Below are 20,120 nucleotides of genomic sequence, written 5' to 3'. Positions count from 1 at the left end.
AAAAAAAAATCTGTGGGTTTTTTTCAGTCAAATTTTAGGAGTAATGGGGTATTTGTTTTAAAGATCCAAAGTTTTAAAGGTGACTGCCTAGTTTTAGAGATCAAACATGAATTACGCAAAACATAAAAAAGGAAAAAACATGAAAAAAAAATCCCGTTTATAATATTCATTTGTAATCTAAATTCACAGCATTTCCCATCAGCCCAAAGTAATCTTGTAAATGTCATTTTACTTGTAGTATTACAATGTTTTTTCAGTCCAGTACTTAGTCACTTGGCTGCAGCAACAAAATATTTTAACTCTAGGAAGAGTGGAGCCTTGTAGCATTAGCTCTTTTAACAATTTTCTTATAAGATTTTTACTTTAGAAACCGACACATGTAGTTTTCTTCAGATACAGTACATCCAAACTTTTTATAGAAACCAACATTTTGTGGTAGACATTCAAAGGTAATCTTGTAACAGTTCAGTTTCTTGCTTAGCAAAGTAAGGGTTGATAATAACAATTAGCCAAGCTGCTTTCCTCTGCATTCATCACTAACCACAACATCTACTCTTCCTCTCTTAGCACAGGAATGGATGAATTTATGTTCTATTATCAGAGTTGCTGTAGCAACAGTCTGTCCTAGAGTCACATCTTCTACAACTGTAACATAATCCTCAGGTTTCGTAAACTGTTCAGGGCTGACAACTCCACTCTCTGTCAGCTGACCCAATACCTTAAAAAAAAACCTCTATTTAAGTCAGCAGTACAAACAGGCCTCAAAACCAACCCTTCTCCAGGATGTATTGGGGAAATGGCTGGAGAAAATGTAGCTGTATTCTGACTCCGGTCCACTTCTTTGAGTAGACTTGGGTCAAACATAAGAGTTTCATCAGGTTTCATCTTTCTAGTAAGGTCGGTAGAGGCCCCGCAGTCGATGCTCCTTACCGAGGGGCATTGGACTCTCCCGGACCAGCGTGCACAGCAATGGATCCAGATCCCGCTTCAGCGCCTGCCCCAACTCCTCCTCCAATGCCACGCCACAGTCGGCAACCGCGGCCCACATGTGGCCACGCCAACGCCTCCACCCCGCCTCTGCCCTCTCACACAGGGCCACGCGCAGGCAGGTGTAAGTGGAGGCCGAGGCGCCACCCGCCCCGCCCGGAGAGCGAGTGGCGGGACCCCTGCTTTCCAATTTCTAAAGAAAATACCTACATTGATAATCTTACATTGGTTGGGAAAATGATATAAACCTCTCAAAAAAACTTAGAAGATATATATTTGACTGAAAATAACTCTCATGTCATTTCAAACATTTCTAATATATTCATTTTCATCACACACGAAATGATAATCTTATTTATTTATTTATTTATTTATTTACAGAGTCTCTGTTGCCCAGGCTGGAGTGCAGTGGTGCAATCTCGGCTCACTGCAACCTACGCCTCCTAGGTTCAAGCGATTCTCCTGTCTTAGCCTCCTGAGTAGCTGCGATTACAGGCATCTGCCATCACATCCATCCAATTTTTGTACATGTAGTAGAGATGGGGTTTCACCATGTTGGCCAGGCTCGTCTCCAACTCCTGACCTCAAGTGATCCACCTGCCTCGGCCTCCCAAGGTGCTGGGATTACAGGTGTGAGCCACCAGACCCAGCCTTCACTTAATTATATTTTCTAACTCAAAAGATTTCTACTCACTTTTCTTTTCTTTTCTTTTTTTTTTTTGAGACAGTCTCCCTCTGTAGCCCAGACTGGAGTGCAGTGGCACGATCTCGGCTCACTGCAACCTCCCTGCTTCCCGGGTTCAAGTGATTCTCCTGCCTTAGGATCCTGAGTAGCTGGGACTAAAGGCGCACACCACCACGCCTGGCTAATTTTTGTATTTTTAGTAGAGACGGGGTTTCACTGTGTTAGCCAGGATGGTCTCGATCTCCTGACCTCGTGATCCACCCACCTCGGCCTCCCAAAGTGCTGGGATTATAGGTGTGAGACACCGCGCTCAGCCCACTTTTCTTTTACAAATATATAATTCCTATTTCTCTTTATATTTTACCTTTTTCTGTTTTTCCTTCCTAATTATTATGTTCCTTCTAATGTTGGTCTTTTATTAATTTGGGGACAAACTTTTTATTACTAAATATCCTCTGGATCCAGAGTCATAGAGTTATTTTTATTAGTAGGATGAGCCTCCATCCATCAACATCCTAAGGAATCATAGCATGGTGGTGTTGGAAGGGATCTCAAGGTATCATTTGGCTGAGCTCTATGCCAACAAGAATAGGTTGCTATTCTTATTTTATTTATTTTAAATGATCAAAGATTTTGATCAAAAACATTCTACTATGGCTTTAATAAAGAATCTTCCTGACAATAAGAAAACTGGATCAAAAAAGGTTCTTACCTCAGCATTATTACTGTAAAATATAAAACAATTCCTTTAGTTGCTCTGAGCTTTAAGTTCCCCCATATAAACAGAGATAATGCCTTCTATCTCACAAAGTTATTGTTTAACTGTTCTGAAACCTGGGAAAAAACTATATAAATGCAAAGTAGTATTAAAATAGGAAAAGGGACCAGGCATAGTAGCTCACACACCTGTAATCCCAGCACTTTGGAAAGCCAAGGAGGGTGTATTGCTTGAAAGCTCAGAAGTTTGAGACCAGCCGGGGCAACACAGGGAGACCCTCCATATCTCTACAAAAAAAAAATTAAAAATGAGCCAGGCATGGTGGTACACATGTGTAGCCCCAGCTACTCAGGAGGCTGAGGTGGAAGGGATTGCTTGAGCCTGAGGCTGCAGTGAGCTGTGACCATGCCACTGTACTCCAGTCTGGGTGACAGAACGAGACCCTCTCAATTAAAAAAAGAAAGAAAAAAAAGGAAAAGAACATAGTAGAGTGTAAGCACTCTGAAGGCATGTTAAGTTTCAAATCCCATCTCAATTTACTAGTTGCACAACAGTGAGCAAAGTATTAAACCTATCTGAATTCCATTCAGAGAACAACTGCAAAACTGATATAATCCCTACATCACTTGGTTGTTGCTGTGAGGATTACAGAAAATTAATACACCTAGCACAGGTCCTGGCATTGTGTAGGCCCTCAATAAATGTTAATTCCCTATTCCCCATCAGGTTTCCACATTGCTGTGTAGTTCACTTTCCTGCAGGATACCCATGTGAAATTTCATCAGATAAACAGAATAATTAGAAAATATACAAACCTTTCTTTCCTTTAAGATTCACAAGCAACAAGATGACTACCTTCTCTTATCAGCCCTGCTTTGAAAAATGGAAAGAAAGGAGCTGGAGTTTCCCTTAAACTCAAAAGCTTCTGCACAGCAAAAGAAATAATCAACAGAGTCAACGGACAGCCTGCAGAATAGGAGAAAATATTTGCAAACTATGTATCCAACAAAGATAACATCCAGAAGGTATAAGAAGCTCAAAAAACAAAAACAGAAACAAATAATCCCATTAAAAAGTGGGCAAAGGACATGAATTGACTTTCCTCAAAAGAAGACAAATGGCCAGCAAGCATATGAAAAAATGCTCTACATTACTAATCACTAGAAAAATGCAAATTTAACCACAATGAGATTATCATCTTGCCTTAGTCAGAATGGCTACGATTAAAAGATGAAAAATAACAGATGTTGGTGAGGATGCAGAGAAAACGGAACCTTTACTCACTGCTGATGGGAATGTAAATTAGCATAACGTCTATGGAAAACAGTACAGAGATTTCTAAAAGAACTACAAATAGAACTACCATTTGACCAAGTAATCTCCCTACTGGGTATCTACCCAAAGGAAATCATTATACCAGAAGGACACCTGTACTTATATGTTTATCACAGCACTATTCACAATAGTAAAGATATAGAATCAACTTAAGTGCCATCAACATATAAATGGATACGGAAAATGTGTATGTACACACAGTGGAATACTATTCAATCATAAAAAAGAATGAAATCACATCTTTTGTAGCAACAAGGATGGAACTGGAAGTCATTATCTTAAGTGAAACTCAGAAAAAGACAAATACAGAAAAAAGACAAAAAACTGCATGTTTTCACTTATAAGTGGAAGCTAAACCACAAGTATGGACATAGTGTGTGGAATGATACACAATGGAGACTCACAAGAGTGAGACAGGGAGGAGGGTGTATGATGACAAATTATTTAAAAGGTAAAATGTATGTTACTCTGGTGATGGATATACTAAAAGCTCTGACTTCGCCACTACACAACATATCCATGTAACAAAATTATACTTGTATCCTCCCGACACACACACTCTTCCAAAGAATAAACAATGTAGAGGGTAAAAAATGTCACTAAATTGTGAAGTCTTTAAAGGAAAAGAACCAGTCTTACTCGTTTTTCATATTTTCAGAATCTATCATAGCACCTGATAAAAGGAAGCACTCAAGCCATTTCTTAGATGAAAAACATCTGCTGGTGGAATCCCTGATTTTAGAGATCAAGAAATGAAAGGTTCAATCAGATCATGTATGTATTAGGCAACCAATTATAGACACTCTTTATGTAATGAAGATAAAACTAGACAAATGTGGGCAAGCATTTTGAAAAAAAGACTCTTCACATGTTGTCTTTGGGCTGCTGTAGCAAAATACCATAGACTAGGTAGCTTATAAGCAATATAAATTTATTTTTCACAATTTGGGAGGCTGAGAAGTCCAAGATCAAGGTACCAGATGACTTGCTGTCTAGTGAGGTCCCACTTTCTGGTTCATAGACGGTGTCTCTGACTATGTAGTGGCCTCCTCACACGGCAGAAGGAAGGCAGCCCTCTGAGGTCTCCTTTATTTTAAGGGCATGAATTTCAATCCTCAAAGGTCCCACTCCCTAATAACATCACACGGTGATTAGGTTTTCAACAAAATTTTGTGAGGGCACACATTTAGTCATAGCCCATATTTAACTGATTTAGAAAGTATACACTGTTCATTTATTTATATCATATACCCAGAAACTTATAAAAATAAAACAATGCTTACCTTGTTATGTACAAAAACAATCCTTAAGTCAGGTTTAAGGATACCATAGCTCATGAGGAGATCTTGGATCTTTTTTATTTCATCTTTACATTTTTTTGCAGTTGAGTAAAACTGCTTTCTTACAGGTAGATTCTTAAATAATCTTAAAGCAGTTACAGTTGTACCTGTTGACAGACAAGAGAAAAGCATATTTAGATTTGGAAGGAACGTCACAGATCTTCAAATCCAAATACAATTTGTAATTAACCCCTTCTATAACTGAAGGTCTTCTCCAATTCTAGAAACCCAAAGGCTCAACTTTGCAAATACTCTGATTCCATGCTAGACTCTTCTATCTGTAACAAGACTGACCGCCTCTATGTGGTCTAAACAAGCATAATCTTACTTCTATCACCACATAGAAACACGGGCTTACAAGAATGCAGTATCATACAAAATCTGCTGGTGTGCAAACTACCTGGGAATGGTGCTTATTCTGGACTTTAAAATATAATCTACAGGAGATACAAGATTACACAGTTTATATAATAACCTTATGTCACTGGAAATTCTTACCTGAAATAATGTCTAGTAACCAAGTTAAATTTACCTGATTTTCAACAACATTCAAAAACACAGGATAATCTAACAGAAGAATTTTTTTAACTTATAGTTTAACTGGAAAGCTCAATAAAGGTGTAAAAATTATACTGCTGAACTATCAGATTAACCACTAGCTTTTACCCAAAAAAACACCACTGCCACATAAAATTAGGACTGAATGTTTGTCATAACCATATACGATGGTACATATTTTAAAACACTGAAAATGAAACATTTAAAACATTAAAAAACTACTAGTCACCAGTTAATCTCAGAGTTATGAAATCAATCTCCCCATGTGATTCTTATGAATGTATAGTCAGAGTAGAGAATCATTACACTGAGGAGTAATGAAATAAATTTATAGTGTAGTGCTTCTCAACCTTGGCAGCACTGACATTTGGCCAGGTAATTTGTTGTGGGGGACTGTCCTGTGCATTGTAGAATATTTAGCAGCATCTCTGGCCTCTTACCCACTAGATGCCCGTAGCATCCTCCCTAGTTGTGACAATCAAATATCTCTAGATACTGCCAAATGTTCCCTGGGAAACGAAGTTGCCCTGGTTGAGAATCACTGATTTAGTATTTAAAACTACCACCTTTTTTCTTTTAACTAAAATAGAATAAAAGACAGAATAAACTAGAACGGAAAATAGAGTGCATCACCTATAGTTAGGACAAATATTATGTCATGACATTTTTGTTTTGATTAGCTATGTGTGAACTGGGTTGCTATGTAAAATATATATGTATTACTATGTAAAATATATGTATTACCGTGAATCAGTCAAAAAGGCTAAAGTTGCTGCAAAAGGTCAATTTTTGTCCTACTGCTTATAACATAGGGCAAAAACAAAGAAAATGGCAATCATAAGGAACATACAAGACTTTGAAACTGCAGTGTAAAATTTTATGTAGTTTTAAAGTTCCAAGAGGAGAAAATGAAATTACTAGTAGTTTTAAAGTTCCAAAATGAGAAAAAGAAACAAATGGGAGATGTAATTAAATAAATACTAGAAGAAAATTTTCGAGTTAAAGGCGTAAGTGTCAATTTCAAGAGCTTACTTCATTACTAGGAGGAATATTTTAGGAAGAAAAAAGAAACTACATTCTACTGGAAATTCTAAATTTTGAGGACAAGAAAAGAATTTTACGAACTTTGTCATACAGAAAGAACAAGTTTCTTACAAGAAAGGACTAACATCAAATTTCTCACCTGTAACACTAGAAGACAAACAATTTACTAACTATTAAGAAGAAATTAAGAAATTGACAGCCAGTTAAGATAGGTATAGGGCAAAATGAAGACATTTTTGGACTTGCAAAGATCCAGAAGTGTATCACCCAAACGTATTTGATGAAAATAAGACAAGATAAACTCTAATCAAATGACTATAATACCAAAATAGAGATTTCACCAGGTGTGGCGGGTTGCACCTATAATCTCAACTACTTGGGAACCTTAGGCAGTAGGATGGTTTGAGCCCAGGAAGTAGAGGCGAGCTGGGCAACACGTGAGACCCCATCTTTAAATATAAAAAAAAATTAGCCTGGCATGTTAGTACATGCCTATAGACCTAGTTACTTAGGAGGCTGTGAGAGGATCCTTTAAGCCCAGGAGTTCAAGGCTGCAGTGAGCTATGACTGTGCCACTGCACTCAGGCCTGGGTGACAGAATAAGACCCTGTTTCTAAGGGGGACAAAAAAGACATTTTATGACAAGATGAGAAAATAAATGTGCTGTGCAAAGCATCTTAAAAGTTTGACTGTAAACAGAAGATGCTAATGTGGGTGGCCTCTGCAACATAACTTAAAGTGGGTAATCTGTAAACAAAGGAGGTTTAATTGACTCACAGTTCCACACAGCTGGCAGGCCTCAGGAAATTTACATTCATGGCGGAAAGGGAAGCAGGCACCTTCTTCACAAGGTGGCATGAGAGAGTGTGAGTGCATGAAGGAGGAACTGTCAAACACTTACAAAAACCACTGGATCTCCTGAGAACTCACTATCATGAGAACATCATGGGAGAAAACGCCCTCATGATCCGATCACCACCTTCTCTAGACACATGGGGATTACAGGTCCCTCCCTCAAAACATGGACATTACAATTTGAGATGAGATTTGGGTGGGGACACAGAGCCAAACTATATCAGTAACACTGGTTAACTGGAGAAAAGGGGTGGGAATTAAGAGGTATAAAGCTTACATGGTCCTATACAACCTGGTCCATGGCTATGTTCTCTCCTACGAATGTCCTTCCTTCTGTTCCTACAGCACATCAGACTTGTTTCCACCTCAGACCCTTTGTACATATTCTTCTGTCAACCTTTCCACAGCTAACTCTTTCAGATCTCAGCTTGAGTATCGTTTTTTCTTTTTGAGACGGAGTCTCGCTCTGTCTCCCAGGCTGAAGTGCAGTGGCACGATCTCAGCTCACTGCAAGCTCCGCCTCCCAGGTTCACACCATTATCCTGCCTCAGCCTCCCGAGTAGCTGGGACTACAGGCACCCGCCACTATGCCTGGCTAATTTTTTGTATTTTTTTAGTAGAGACGGGGTTTCACCACGTTAGCCAGGATGGTCTCCATCTCCTGACCTCATGATCTGCCCACCTCAGCCGCCCAAAGTGCTGGGATGACAGGCTTCGGCCACAGTGCCTGGCCCAGAGTATCATATCTTTTGAAAATCCATCCCTAAATGCCCCATCCAAGGCTGCTGCTTCTACAATGGAACTATGTTTTCTTTCTTTTTAGAAAATGTCACTACTTTAAAAAACTTTTGTCTGCCTCGCCTCTTAGAATACAAGTATGAGAGCAAAGGACTACCATGTTTACCATTATATCCCTAGCACCTTAAACAGTGACGAATAATCTGTAGGCATTTAACAAAAAAGTCTTAAATGAATACTTGAAGAAAGAAAATAAGAGAAAGTAATAAAGTTTGTATTTGTCTGAATTATTTATTTATGGAAGACACATAGTACTTGTAATTTTTGAAAGGAAATTTACTATAAGAAAAAAAATAAAACAAGATGGGGAAAAGATTTTGTGGAAAATACTAAAGGAAGTGCAATATTCCTATTTTGCTCATAGTTGATGTTTTTCTGCTTTTTTCTTGATCTGGTGCCTCATCAGCATGTAACATTACTAACGATTGTTTTTTTGGGGGGGTCTTCCTCTATTTTTATATAGAGCATTTCCTTGGCTTAACTGTAGGCATCACTTCCAAAGGCAGGATTAAATTCCTTGGAACACCATCGTATTTCTCACTAGTAACACTTTGGTGCTACTATTCTTTGGCTTAGGAAAGTAAAAAGGTCACTGACAAATTTTGGAGCAGAAGCTGATGGAGATCAAGAAGTGCATGCATTCAGCAGTCAGAGCAGGTATGCATTCTGCCTCTACTGCTAAATGGAAAATACACACACACCAGAATCCATACCAGATCCTATTCACAGACACCTCACTTCATTCTATGTTCCCCTAGATGTTTCCTCCATTCTCGTGTCTTCAACTACTACCTATATGCCAATGATTCTTTTCATGGAAGTTGTAAGCAGCGCCATACTCTTATGAATCTCTAAAAAAGAAAAAAACACTTCCAATTAAACTATGATACACTGCCTTAACAACAGTCCTGTGTAACACATGAAATGGTCACATCAGCCTCTCATTGCTTTGAAATTTCTTTACTCCCATGAATATGGCAATTTCTTCTGGTGCCATCAATGGCACCAGATGCATCAAATGCATATGCTTTGCATATGACAGCAATCCTTTGGCACTTAACACAGCTTCATTTAGTTGTAACTATTTCCCTTTTTAAGTCTCATAAAGCATTTCTTGCAATAAAATATGAAGTTGTTCATTCCTCCAGTCAACACACGAATTATCAATATTGCACAAAATTCAATTGATACAACAATAAGAACATCCAACACTGCTGCCTTTCCAAAAAGGAGTTTGGGTGGCCATTAATTATAAGCCACAATCTGTTTTCAGGGACGTCAAGTGTGACAAAATGCACATCTTAGAATTGGTTAACTAAGACACATATCTGAGACCTACACGACTCTTTCAAGTTTTATAGACAGATGCTCACTCATTATCTCCACCTGGCTATCCTCAAGGTATATATGAAATCAACCACACTCAGGCTGGAACTCATTATCTTCTTCCTTGGGTTTGATACTACACCTAACCTTCCTTTCTCATATAACACCAACATCCAATTGTTTCCAAAGGCAGATACTACAGATAGAATCGATTCTTCCCTCTACTTTTTACTGCAATATTGCATAAGTCTTATAGGTCTATCTGTTCTATCCTAGAAGTCTCTCTCCAATTTATGTCAAGTCCTTTCCCTCCCCTCAAACCCTAGTAGTTGAAGACAGTATCTTAAAGTAAGACAAAATTTATAGTAGAAAATACCAGTTAATCTTGTAAATAACAGAATATTAACCCTAGCACTTAATTTTGTAAATAACATGATATCAATCCTCTGCCTAAAATAAATTCCAGTGGCTCATAATGGTAAGGTACAAACTACCTGGTATGATATAAAAGGCCTTTCATAATCTAACACCTACACTACCATTTTCTAAGCTAAACCTCCTGCTTCTACTACTCCAAAATCCTCGCACTGAATTCTGCCATGTCATTCTTAGTACTCCATTTTATATGCTTTATTGACTTTTTAGCTATGTAACTTTGTATTGCTTTTAGTGGTTACTCTAGAAAGTATAACATATATTCTTAAATTACCAGTCTACCTTGATTACCGTGAAATAAATTATATTTCACAATGTAACAACTTTATAATAGTGTACCTCATTTACTCTTACCTTTTGTAAAGTTTTTGTCATGCATTTTACTTTTCTGTATGATAAACTCCACAATATACTGGTTTTGTTTTGTAAAATGAATTTTTAAAATACTCTGTCTTTCCATTTTTTCCACACATTTTCTGTGCTTTTCTTTCCTTCTTGCAGATTCAGGCTGCCATGTAGAATCATTTTCCTTCAGTTTAAAAATCCTGTTAGTATTTTTTCTAGTGCATCATGGGAGATTCTCTGTTTTATTTGTATGAAATTGCCTTCACTTTGTACCCATTCTTTAAAGGGTATTTTTCCTGGTTATAGAAGTCTAAATCAAATTTTGTTTTTTGTTTTGTTTTGTTTGAGACAGAGCCTCATTCTGTCACCCAGGCTGGAGTACAGTGGCGTGGTCTCGGCTAACTGCAACCTCCTCCTGGGTTCAAGCGATTCTCCTGCCTCAGCCTCCCGAGTAGCTGGGAGTACAGGTATGCGCCACTATACCCAGCTAATTTTCATATTTTTAGTAGACATAGGGTTTCGCCATGTTGGCCAGGCTGGTCTTGAACTCCTGACCTCAGGTGATCTGCATGCCTCAGCCTCCCAAAGTGCTGGGATTGCAGGCGTGAGCCACGGCACCTGGCTGAAAAATTTAAATACTTAAAAGATGTCATTCCATTTTCTTTGGACTTCTATATTTCTGATGGGAAGTCAGTTGTCATTATTTTTGTTGTTCCTCTGAATTCAATGTATTTTCTCCTCTGGCTGCTTTTAGTATTTCATGAAAGCTGTAAATAGCACCACACTTTTATGAATCTCTAAAAAAGAAAAAACACTTCCAATTAAAGTATAATACACTGCCTTAACAACACTCCTGTCCAACACATTACTGGTTTTCAGTAATTCAATTATGATGTGGTTAGCTGTGGTTCTCTTTATTTTTATTCCACTTGGTTCTGTTCACTGTCTTTGGTATGTGGCTTTGTATCTTTTCAAAAATCTTGGCACATTCTCAGACATGTTCTTTTTTTAATATTAATTTTGTTATTAGTTATTTTGGTTGCTGTTGTTGAAGACAGGAGTCTCACTCTGTTGCCCAGGCTAGAGCATATGGCACAATCTTGTCTCACTGCAACCTCTAATTCCTGGGTTCAAGAGATTCTCCTGCCTCAGCCACCTAAGTAGCCAGGATTACAGGCATGAGCCAAAACATAAAAAAATTGGGTAATTTTTGTATTTTTAGTAGAGATGGGGTTTAACCATTTTGGCCAGGCTGGTCTTAAACTCCTGACCTCAACTGATCTGCCCACCTTGGCCTACCAAAGTGCTAGGATTACAGGTGTGAGCCACTGTGCCCAGCTCTGACATTTTTCTTTTTTTTTTTTCAGATTTTGTTCTGCCCCATTCTCTCTCTTGAGATTTCAGTGACATGTATGTTAGACCATTTAATGTTGCCCCACAGGTCTCTGACGTTCTTTTCCCATTCTACTTCTGTGCTTCTGTTTGTATATCATTTTTATTGATCTGACTCCAATAAGTCCATCCAATTAATTCTTCAGACATGGGACTTTTTCTGTTCTAGAATTTTTATTTAGTTTTATAGTCTCCATTTCTCTGCTGAAATTTGCTATCTTCTTACCAATTTTGACCATCTTTTCTTCTAAATTCTTTTAAGTTTTTTTTAAGTTTTTGTCTGTTAATTCAAACATCTGGGTTATTGGTGAGTTTATTTACACTATTTTTTCTCTTGATTATGGATCCCATTTTCCTTTCCTCAAGTCTCTCAAAATTTTTATTTTTGCCAAACATTGTGTACAAAAGAACAATAGATACCAAAGAAGGAAATATTTTCTCCCAGAGAAAGTGCTTTGTTTCCTGCCAAGCAGGTAGAGTGAATAAGGTATCTCTTCAAAGATAAACTCTAGGAGTTTATCTGAGTTGAACCTTTTAGTTCCAGTTCAAATGTCTTTGGTTTCAAATGTCTTGAACATGGCATCAGGTCTCTCCTCTGGCTTTAAGATCCTTCTTTCTCTAGCTCAGTCCCAATTTTCTTTATCACTTTTTACTCAACAAAAGTCCTGCTGAGATTCAGTGTGGGGGTCGGACTAGCTCTGTTTGAGGATCCCATACTCTAATCTGTCATGTCAGCCCACAAGGGGATATTAAAAGTTCTGCAGGTTTCTCCGAGTACCATAAAAGATCCCTTATTTATAGAAGGCTTGCTCCTTTATCCACCTATGACTCAGTTAATGCTCCCACCGATGTAAATGGCCACCAGGCACTTCTTTTCTAGGAAGACGTAGTCTTTCTCCTGTGAGCTTTGTCCATTTAAACTTTTCTGTGACACAGTTCTTCAATGAGTTTAAAGACTACAAATTTTAAAATTATGTTTTTTCCCCCTCATTGCTATGCAGGTAGCAATGGTCTCTTGAAACTCTGTATCCATTATTTTTCTCTTGCCGAAAGGTTACACTCCATGTCTTATCTATCATCTTCAAACTCCTACCATCTTCCAACTCAAACGTCACCTTTTCTGAAAAACTTGCTAACCTTTCTCTAGGCAGTGGCTTCATTTTGTCATTATTCACTCACCTGTGTTCCCCACTAGTCAGTAAGTTCCTAGATGACAAATATAATGGCATGCACTGTAGCTCTAGACAGAAGGAAGACAGAAATCACGAGGGCAAAATATAAACGTGTATATGAAAGTAAAAAGAGTTATCTGTTGATTTTTAAATATATGTTATGTATCTAAGACCACATTATACCTAATCTGTATATTGATAAATTATTGCTTCAGCACCTAAAAATATCCTCTGAAAGTAAAATGAGAACTATTATTATTATTATTTTGAGATGGAGTTTCACTCTTGTTGCCCAGGCTGGAGTGCAATGGCACAATCTCAGCTCACTGCAACCTCTGCCTCCTGCGATTCTCCTGCCTCAGTGGGATTACAGGCGCCTGCCTCCACGCCTGGCTAATTTTTTGTATTTTTAGTAGAGACAGGGTTTCACCATGTTGGCCAGGCTGCTCTTGAAGTTCTGCCCTCAAGATCTGCCGGCCTTGGCCTCCCAAAGTGCTGGGATTACAGGCGAGAGCCACTGCGCCCAGCCAATTGAGAATTATTAATAAGAACTATATGTCTGAATAAAACACACTTATGGAAAAGTCTTTTCTGATTCTAAATGAACCCTGCCTCAAAAGCAAAACAAAACAAAACAAAACAAAACAAAAAAGAAATGTACTTCCTTGAAAGTACCAAGTAATATTGGCCAATAATAGGGAGGAGGCCCCATTATACTATCATGTTTTACAAGAAAATCATTCAGCTCTCACTTTAGCACATCCTACAAACACCAGAATTAAACTGCAGTCTTGTAATATGCTCCCTGTTATATTTTTACATGACCCTATGGTATGCCAATTATTATAATGGCAGCTATTTATATTCCTAATGTAAAGGTATGATCAGTTGAATATATCAGAAAGTTTTCTTAAAATATTTAAGGAATAAAAGTTCCATTCTTAAGATGAAAAGATCTTTTAATACATGCACAATCACACAGTAGGAGTTTACAAAGAACATGATGTTCTGAAACTCTAGGAACAGCAGCAAAATGATCAGAGCCCTTTAAATACTACTTTTGATATATAAGAAATTTCTACGGCAGAGTACTGAGAGATGTTAAAAGAATTTGACCAGGAAGGTAAATCAATTTGGAAAGCTTAATACTGATTATCTAGGGTAAAGGGAATATAGGTGATGACAGAAGATGACAGGACTAAAGCTAATAATTTACTCCATGTTCTTGGTACAATAATTTAAAAGATGGACTTATTTCTCTTTTTAGTTTAAAAAAATGCTTTAAAATGGAAGTGAACAGAAGGTAAGGGCAACTTAGGGTGACATACTGTTAAACACATAAATCATTTTAAATGGCTGAATTAATCCATAAAACAAATACACACCTAGAAAAACCAGAGCTGGAATTTCTAGTAAACTAGTTTAAAACACTGTAAAATACGTTTTTTAGGCTGGGCGCGGTGGCTCACGCCTATAATCCCAGCACTTTGCAAGGCTGAGGAGGGCAGATTTCTTGAGGTCAGGAGTTCGAGACCAGCCTGGTCAACATGGCAAAACCCTGTCTCTACTAAAAAAAATACAAAAATTCGCCAGGCATGGTGACACACACCTGTAATCCCAGCTACTTGGGAGGCCAAGGCACAAGAATTGTTTGAACCTGGGAGGTGGAGGCTGCACTGAGCCAAGATCACACCATTGCACTCTAGCCTGGGCAACAGAGTGAGACTCTGTCTCAAAATAATAATAATAATAAGCCTGGGTGACAGAGTGAGACTCTGTCTTAAAATAATAATAATAATAATAATAAAATGTTTTTTAAAGGGGTAACAAATTTTCCAATACCTAAATAAAATTTTGTTGTTAAGTTGTTCTTGTACCTACAATTATGCCACCCACAGGTATCATTATATCAGATGACATGAAGAGTAAATGCTAAGCAGGGATGTTCACCTCACAGCAGAAATTAGTCCAAGAACCCTACATGTACAGGTATAAATTAGGATGGTTGAACTGTAATTTTATCTTACACAGAAAATATTTAAATGGAAGCTAAATGACAGCTGGTGAAATGTGAGTATGTGATTCAATCACTCAAAAACTATCAGCACTAAGTCAATATAAATATAAAAGGCTTTTGAACGTGTTTGTAGATATATATAATATGTCCATCTAGGACAACTTAAAATTAAGACTTTGACTTTCTGCTGTTTTCCTAACCAATCAACTATAATTAGGTGCAAAAACTGAGTTATGAAAAGCAATTAGTAGTTTTGCAACTACGGATCTTCTAAGTATTTATTCTTGTTTCTTGAGATAAAAGAAATACACTAAAGAAAGTAAAGTTCATTTGCTGACTACAGAAATTCCTTAATATGCATACCTGGTCTCACTTACTTAAGGTAGAAGACTGAGGTCAGCAGGAAAAGGAAAATCAACAGCAAAAGGGCAAAGATTAGATGGATTCCGTATCTAAGGATTGTTATTTCATAGTTCCCATGGAGATGAATAAAGAAAAGCATGAGAAGTATGAGTGATGCAAAACCATTGGCCATCCAGATTAGACCAGTCACTACTAAGATAAAAATAAATTCTTTTAAGTTTTATAAGGCAACTAGATTACTTCAAAGTACTCTACTGGATAGCCACTCAAATATCTCCTAATGGTTTCCTAATTTGAACTCGTAAGAACTGGGGTCAGATTACTTCTAGAGAGGAGCCATATTTTAAAAATGCCTTTTCTCTGTCTTAACCTTTAATATACAGTAAAAGAAGTATAATCTATTATTTTTAATTAAAACCTATATAATATTTGTATTATTCTACATCAAATAAAATAGCTGTTAGACTTCAGCTCATTTTCATTAACTGAATAAATGAGGAAAAAATGTGCGTTGTCTTAGGAGTTTCTATTAACTCTTTCCTTTATGTGGAGCAAAACTATCAATTCCTAATGGGCAAAAGTAATCAGTAATTAAGCTAAGGATTTACAAAATAAGAGAACAAGTGAGAGAATCTGGTACCAGTATTAAAATATAAGAAATTTATATTTTATACATGAAATGAAGACAGAAGTCTTTTGAGAAAAAAAAAACCACAGAAAATATACAGGATATACTTTGATAAGTTACAATGAGGCAACACAAAATTAAACATGAATTTACAACACAAATTGGAGAAGCAGAAGGATAAACAACAACAACAAAACCCACAAGTCCCTTTTCAGATCTAATAATTATTTTGAACATGACTCTAAAGAGGTGATAACTTTAATAGTCTCTTAATCATCCCATTACTAGAAATTACTAAAAAAAGATTAAAGGAAATATGTGAAACTGAAGCCTAAAGAGATCTTTTTTACCCTTGTAAGTAAATAGTTTTTAGAGAAATTTAAAAACTTATCACCTGAACGTAGTGGCTCACATCTGTAATCTCAGCACTCTGGGAGGCCAAGGTAGGTGGATCACTTGGGCTCAGGAGTTCGAGACCAGCCTGGGCAACACAGCAAAACCCTGTCTCTACTAAAAATACAAAAATTAGCCAGCTGTGTAGTATGTACCCGTAGTCCCAGCTACTCAAGGGGCTGAGGTGGGAGGGTCACTTGAGCCTGGGAGGCAGAGACTACAGTGAACCAAGATGACGCCACTGCAGTCCAGCCTGTGTGACAGAGTGAGACCCTGTCTCAGGAAAAATAAAATAAAATAAAGAATAAAAACATAAGATACCAATTAAAATGTAATAATATTACATAAAAGTATATAAAACCCTAACTACAAGTAGAAACAATAATACATGTATTTGCTTCAAATATAGAAAGGAAAGAAATGGGCGAGAGTATTACATGAAAGAACTTTAGCAAGGAGTTGATAAATTATTGAAACTGAGTGATAAGTACAGTAACTTCTTATGCATGTTTGAAGTTTTCTATAAATAAACGTATTTTAAATTATCTATTTAATCATATCTTGATGGTATGGTTTATTACCATTATTACCAAATCAATTATGTTTTATACATTTCAATAAAATACTAATCTTCTTCATATATGAAGATGACACTGGTGATTCAGCACTGGTAAAATAAATACTCTTAGTTTTTACAGAAGAGTAACTAGTCCATGGAAGTGTCCAGTCTCTCATACAGTTCCTTTTGAGAACAATGGTAAACATTTAAGAAATCGGTGGCTAGAATAAAGGGTGAATGTTTACTTGGAAGTTAACTAGTCTTAATCAGGACCAAGCCCAAAGCAATACATTTGTATTCACGGAGTAACTTTTTCCTTTTTTAAAGAAACAATTAAGATAGAAAAGGTAAAGAATGTTTGTATACAAAGCTACTTTCTTACCTTGACCAAGATGTGAAGGTTTCTGAGAAAGTATGTGGCCACTGCCATCTAAAACATACTGGGTGCTAAAATTATCAGCAGCCGTCCTTGTTGTAATTAAAACCTGGGGGAAAAAAAGTCTAATAAAACTAACACTTTAGATATTGCGATGGATTCATTAACAAAGATTTGAAATGATTATTGCATAATATACTTACTCAATATTGTATTTTACCTAATAAACATTTGTGACTAGTTCTTTTGTAATATTCCTTAGAGTTACACCAATAAGCAACAGGCCAGCTTGTATTTTTTTACGTTGCAAATTACTGTTTTGAGTATTTCACTTTCATAAACACTTGTACACAAACAAGTATACCTGAAATGCCATTTGTTCTATGCATTATGTGACTTATGTCTGTAAAAGCAAGTACATCAACTGTATTAAGGGAACTTATTTTTTAACAGACTATTTCCATAAATTTGTTGGTAAATGAATAGTTCTTCAGTAAAGTGATCATTCCCTCCCCCTTCTATATAATGTGTAAAACTGCACTTCTGTATTTCAAGTTTATGGTCCCCAAAAAATTAAATTATATATATATTTACAGATATTTTTTCTTAAAACTGAGCTTTAAACTCATTAAGCATAAATTTCTTATTAATTAAAAAATCTTTAAAACATGTAAGCATAAGTCAAGAAGATATTTCATTCAGTAAGGTTAGTCATAGAAATACAAATTTTAAAGTGTCTGCCCTCTTTTGAGCTAGCTTCATCCTCAGCTTTCTATTTACTTACCCCATGAGGTAGGTATGAAAGTACAACAATAGTAAAATATGCTACTGTTCGAAAAAAAACAAAAAAAAAAAAAGTAGGGAGTGGGGATGCTGGCAAGGAAAGCATTGGGAAGAAGGTAGCCTCCTCACACATCCGGTGAGCCAATGATGACCCAAAATTGGGAGTAATCGTTCTTGGCCATCTTTATATGAAGAGCTGAATATTCTAAAGTAAATCCATATAATTTAGACACCAGAATAATCCAACCCCACCGCTGGAATTCATCTGAATCCAGGTGGGTCTATATTTGATGGTTCTGTCACCCTGCCCTAACCAAGCAGATTTACTGTAGGGCCTACAGCTCTGTGGAACATGTTGGTACCATGCAGGGAATATCAGAGCAACAAAAAGAAACGGCTTCTCCAGCTCACAGTATCATCAGAGGACGTGAGATTCTCTCTGAAAATGAAGTCTATGAAACTGTTACTAGGGGCGCTATGTCAAGCTGCTATTACTGTGATACTATCCCCCAAAAAAGCAGAACCTAAAACAAAGTTATGAGTTTCTGAGTACTCTTAAGGGATCTACTTCTTCCAAAATACATTCCATGGTCCAAAAGCAGTGTAATTTAGAGGACAGAAAGTACTAGAGATTTTCTTTTCTGGGCTAATTATTCCATAATTATCCTTTTAAAGACAATTCTACATTTAACCAACTGCTTTTCCAAAATGCCAAGGTCAACTGAATTCTATTTCTCTTCTCCAAAGAACTAGTCACCTGACCTAAAGTTGGTGTCACTGAGCAAAGGCGGCCCTGGAACTTTGAGTTCCAGTACTAACCCTGCCAGTGGCTTCTAGATGGTCCTGAATAAATGATTCCATAGATCATCTTTAAGGGAAGGGCGATGATAAGATGAAGATGATGCTAATACTTTATAAGGTTACATGGGATTTTGTTTTAACCACTTCAAAGTATCTTACAAGATATTAACTTGCTCATCCTTTAAACATATATACTCTAGTCTAGGCAAACAAACTTAAGTGCTAAAAAGCAAAATAAGACCTTAGTGCTCATAATGTAACATTTACGTTAAAGTAAAAAACAAAAAAACTTGCTATTTTCCAACATTAAAATTTTGTCAAATTACAATTTGTAGAATACTATGAAAATTTATTTAGATAGGAAATGCTTTGCGATTCATGGCTAAGACAGTAAGCATAAAGCAAACACATAAGTGTATCTCATAAATTTATGAAATCCAGTGTGTTTGTTCCACAGAGGAAGGAAAGGGAATTGTATTTCGAGAGTTCGTTTCATCACATGACCCTGTGTCCGGAGCAGGAAACTTCTTTTTGGACCGGGCACAGGTTCAGAATTCATTAGCTGTGCAGGCCCTAGCATGTGAGCCTGCAGTAACTCCACTATCAGGAGCATCTTTAACAGTACACATTACTGGTGATTCTTACTACAGACATTGAGGAATGGTGGCAGAGAGTGAATCTACTGGTGTCAAGAGAAGAAATAAAGAAAACCAGTAGTTTAAGTGGAAAAGTTTTACAAGTCCTTAGAGGACCTTGGAGGCTATATTAGTTATCAGTTATTAAAAACTGACTCTCTGGTCCAGTTTACTGAGTTTCAAGAAATTGCAGTATATCATTGCAAAATTAAAATTACATAAAAGCATTTAAACTTTATGTTTAATAAAAAAAGAGTTTTCTTCAATGTTTAGATAAAAGTAAAGAAAAAACTTAGAATATATCCTGATAATTCTGGTAAAATCCTCTTGACAAAATTCATTTAAGGTAATTATGATAAAGTCTTTTGAGTTTTGGGGGGCTAATTTTAGATGAACACTGACACAAAAACGAGTTGAAAACTCAGGGTCTTTATGATTCAGGTGAAATACAGACTTTTGCCTGAATGGTTGAAATGTTTTCTTTTCTGTGTGTGAGTATGCCTGCCTGCCTGTGCAAGTATTGTGCACTAATTAAAGTACTCTGACTGCAGAACTTGTTCTCAGATACCCACTAT

General features: G+C 36.8%; 1 protein-coding gene and 1 pseudogene across 6 annotated transcripts in view; both read right to left on the bottom strand.

Moving 5' to 3' along the window:
- The window catches only part of PMS1 (PMS1 homolog 1, mismatch repair system component), a 91,283-nt gene that overhangs the window by 53,305 nt on the left and 17,858 nt on the right, over positions 1-20,120 (bottom strand). For all 6 annotated transcript variants that reach the window (XR_001884056.1, XR_001884054.1, XR_001884058.1 and 3 more), the window contains 2 exons: positions 17,333-17,435; positions 5,009-5,172 (listed from right to left, as the gene is read on the bottom strand). Coding sequence is in view for 1 of the 6 variants with exons in the window: in XM_017865592.1 (XP_017721081.1) it covers positions 5,009-5,172; positions 17,333-17,435 (267 nt within the window). In the remaining 5 variants the exon portion in view is untranslated. The remainder of the gene's footprint in view (positions 1-5,008; positions 5,173-17,332; positions 17,436-20,120) is intronic.
- Positions 359-906, bottom strand: LOC108524479 (glucosamine 6-phosphate N-acetyltransferase pseudogene; annotated as a pseudogene).

This window comes from Rhinopithecus bieti, unplaced genomic scaffold (genome assembly GCF_001698545.2).
Source record: "Rhinopithecus bieti isolate Rb0 unplaced genomic scaffold, ASM169854v2 scaffold_2827, whole genome shotgun sequence".
In the NCBI taxonomy this organism is placed as follows: Eukaryota; Metazoa; Chordata; class Mammalia; order Primates; family Cercopithecidae; genus Rhinopithecus; species Rhinopithecus bieti.
Note: the sequence above shows the minus strand (reverse complement) of the source record. Positions and strands in the feature narration are given on the sequence as shown.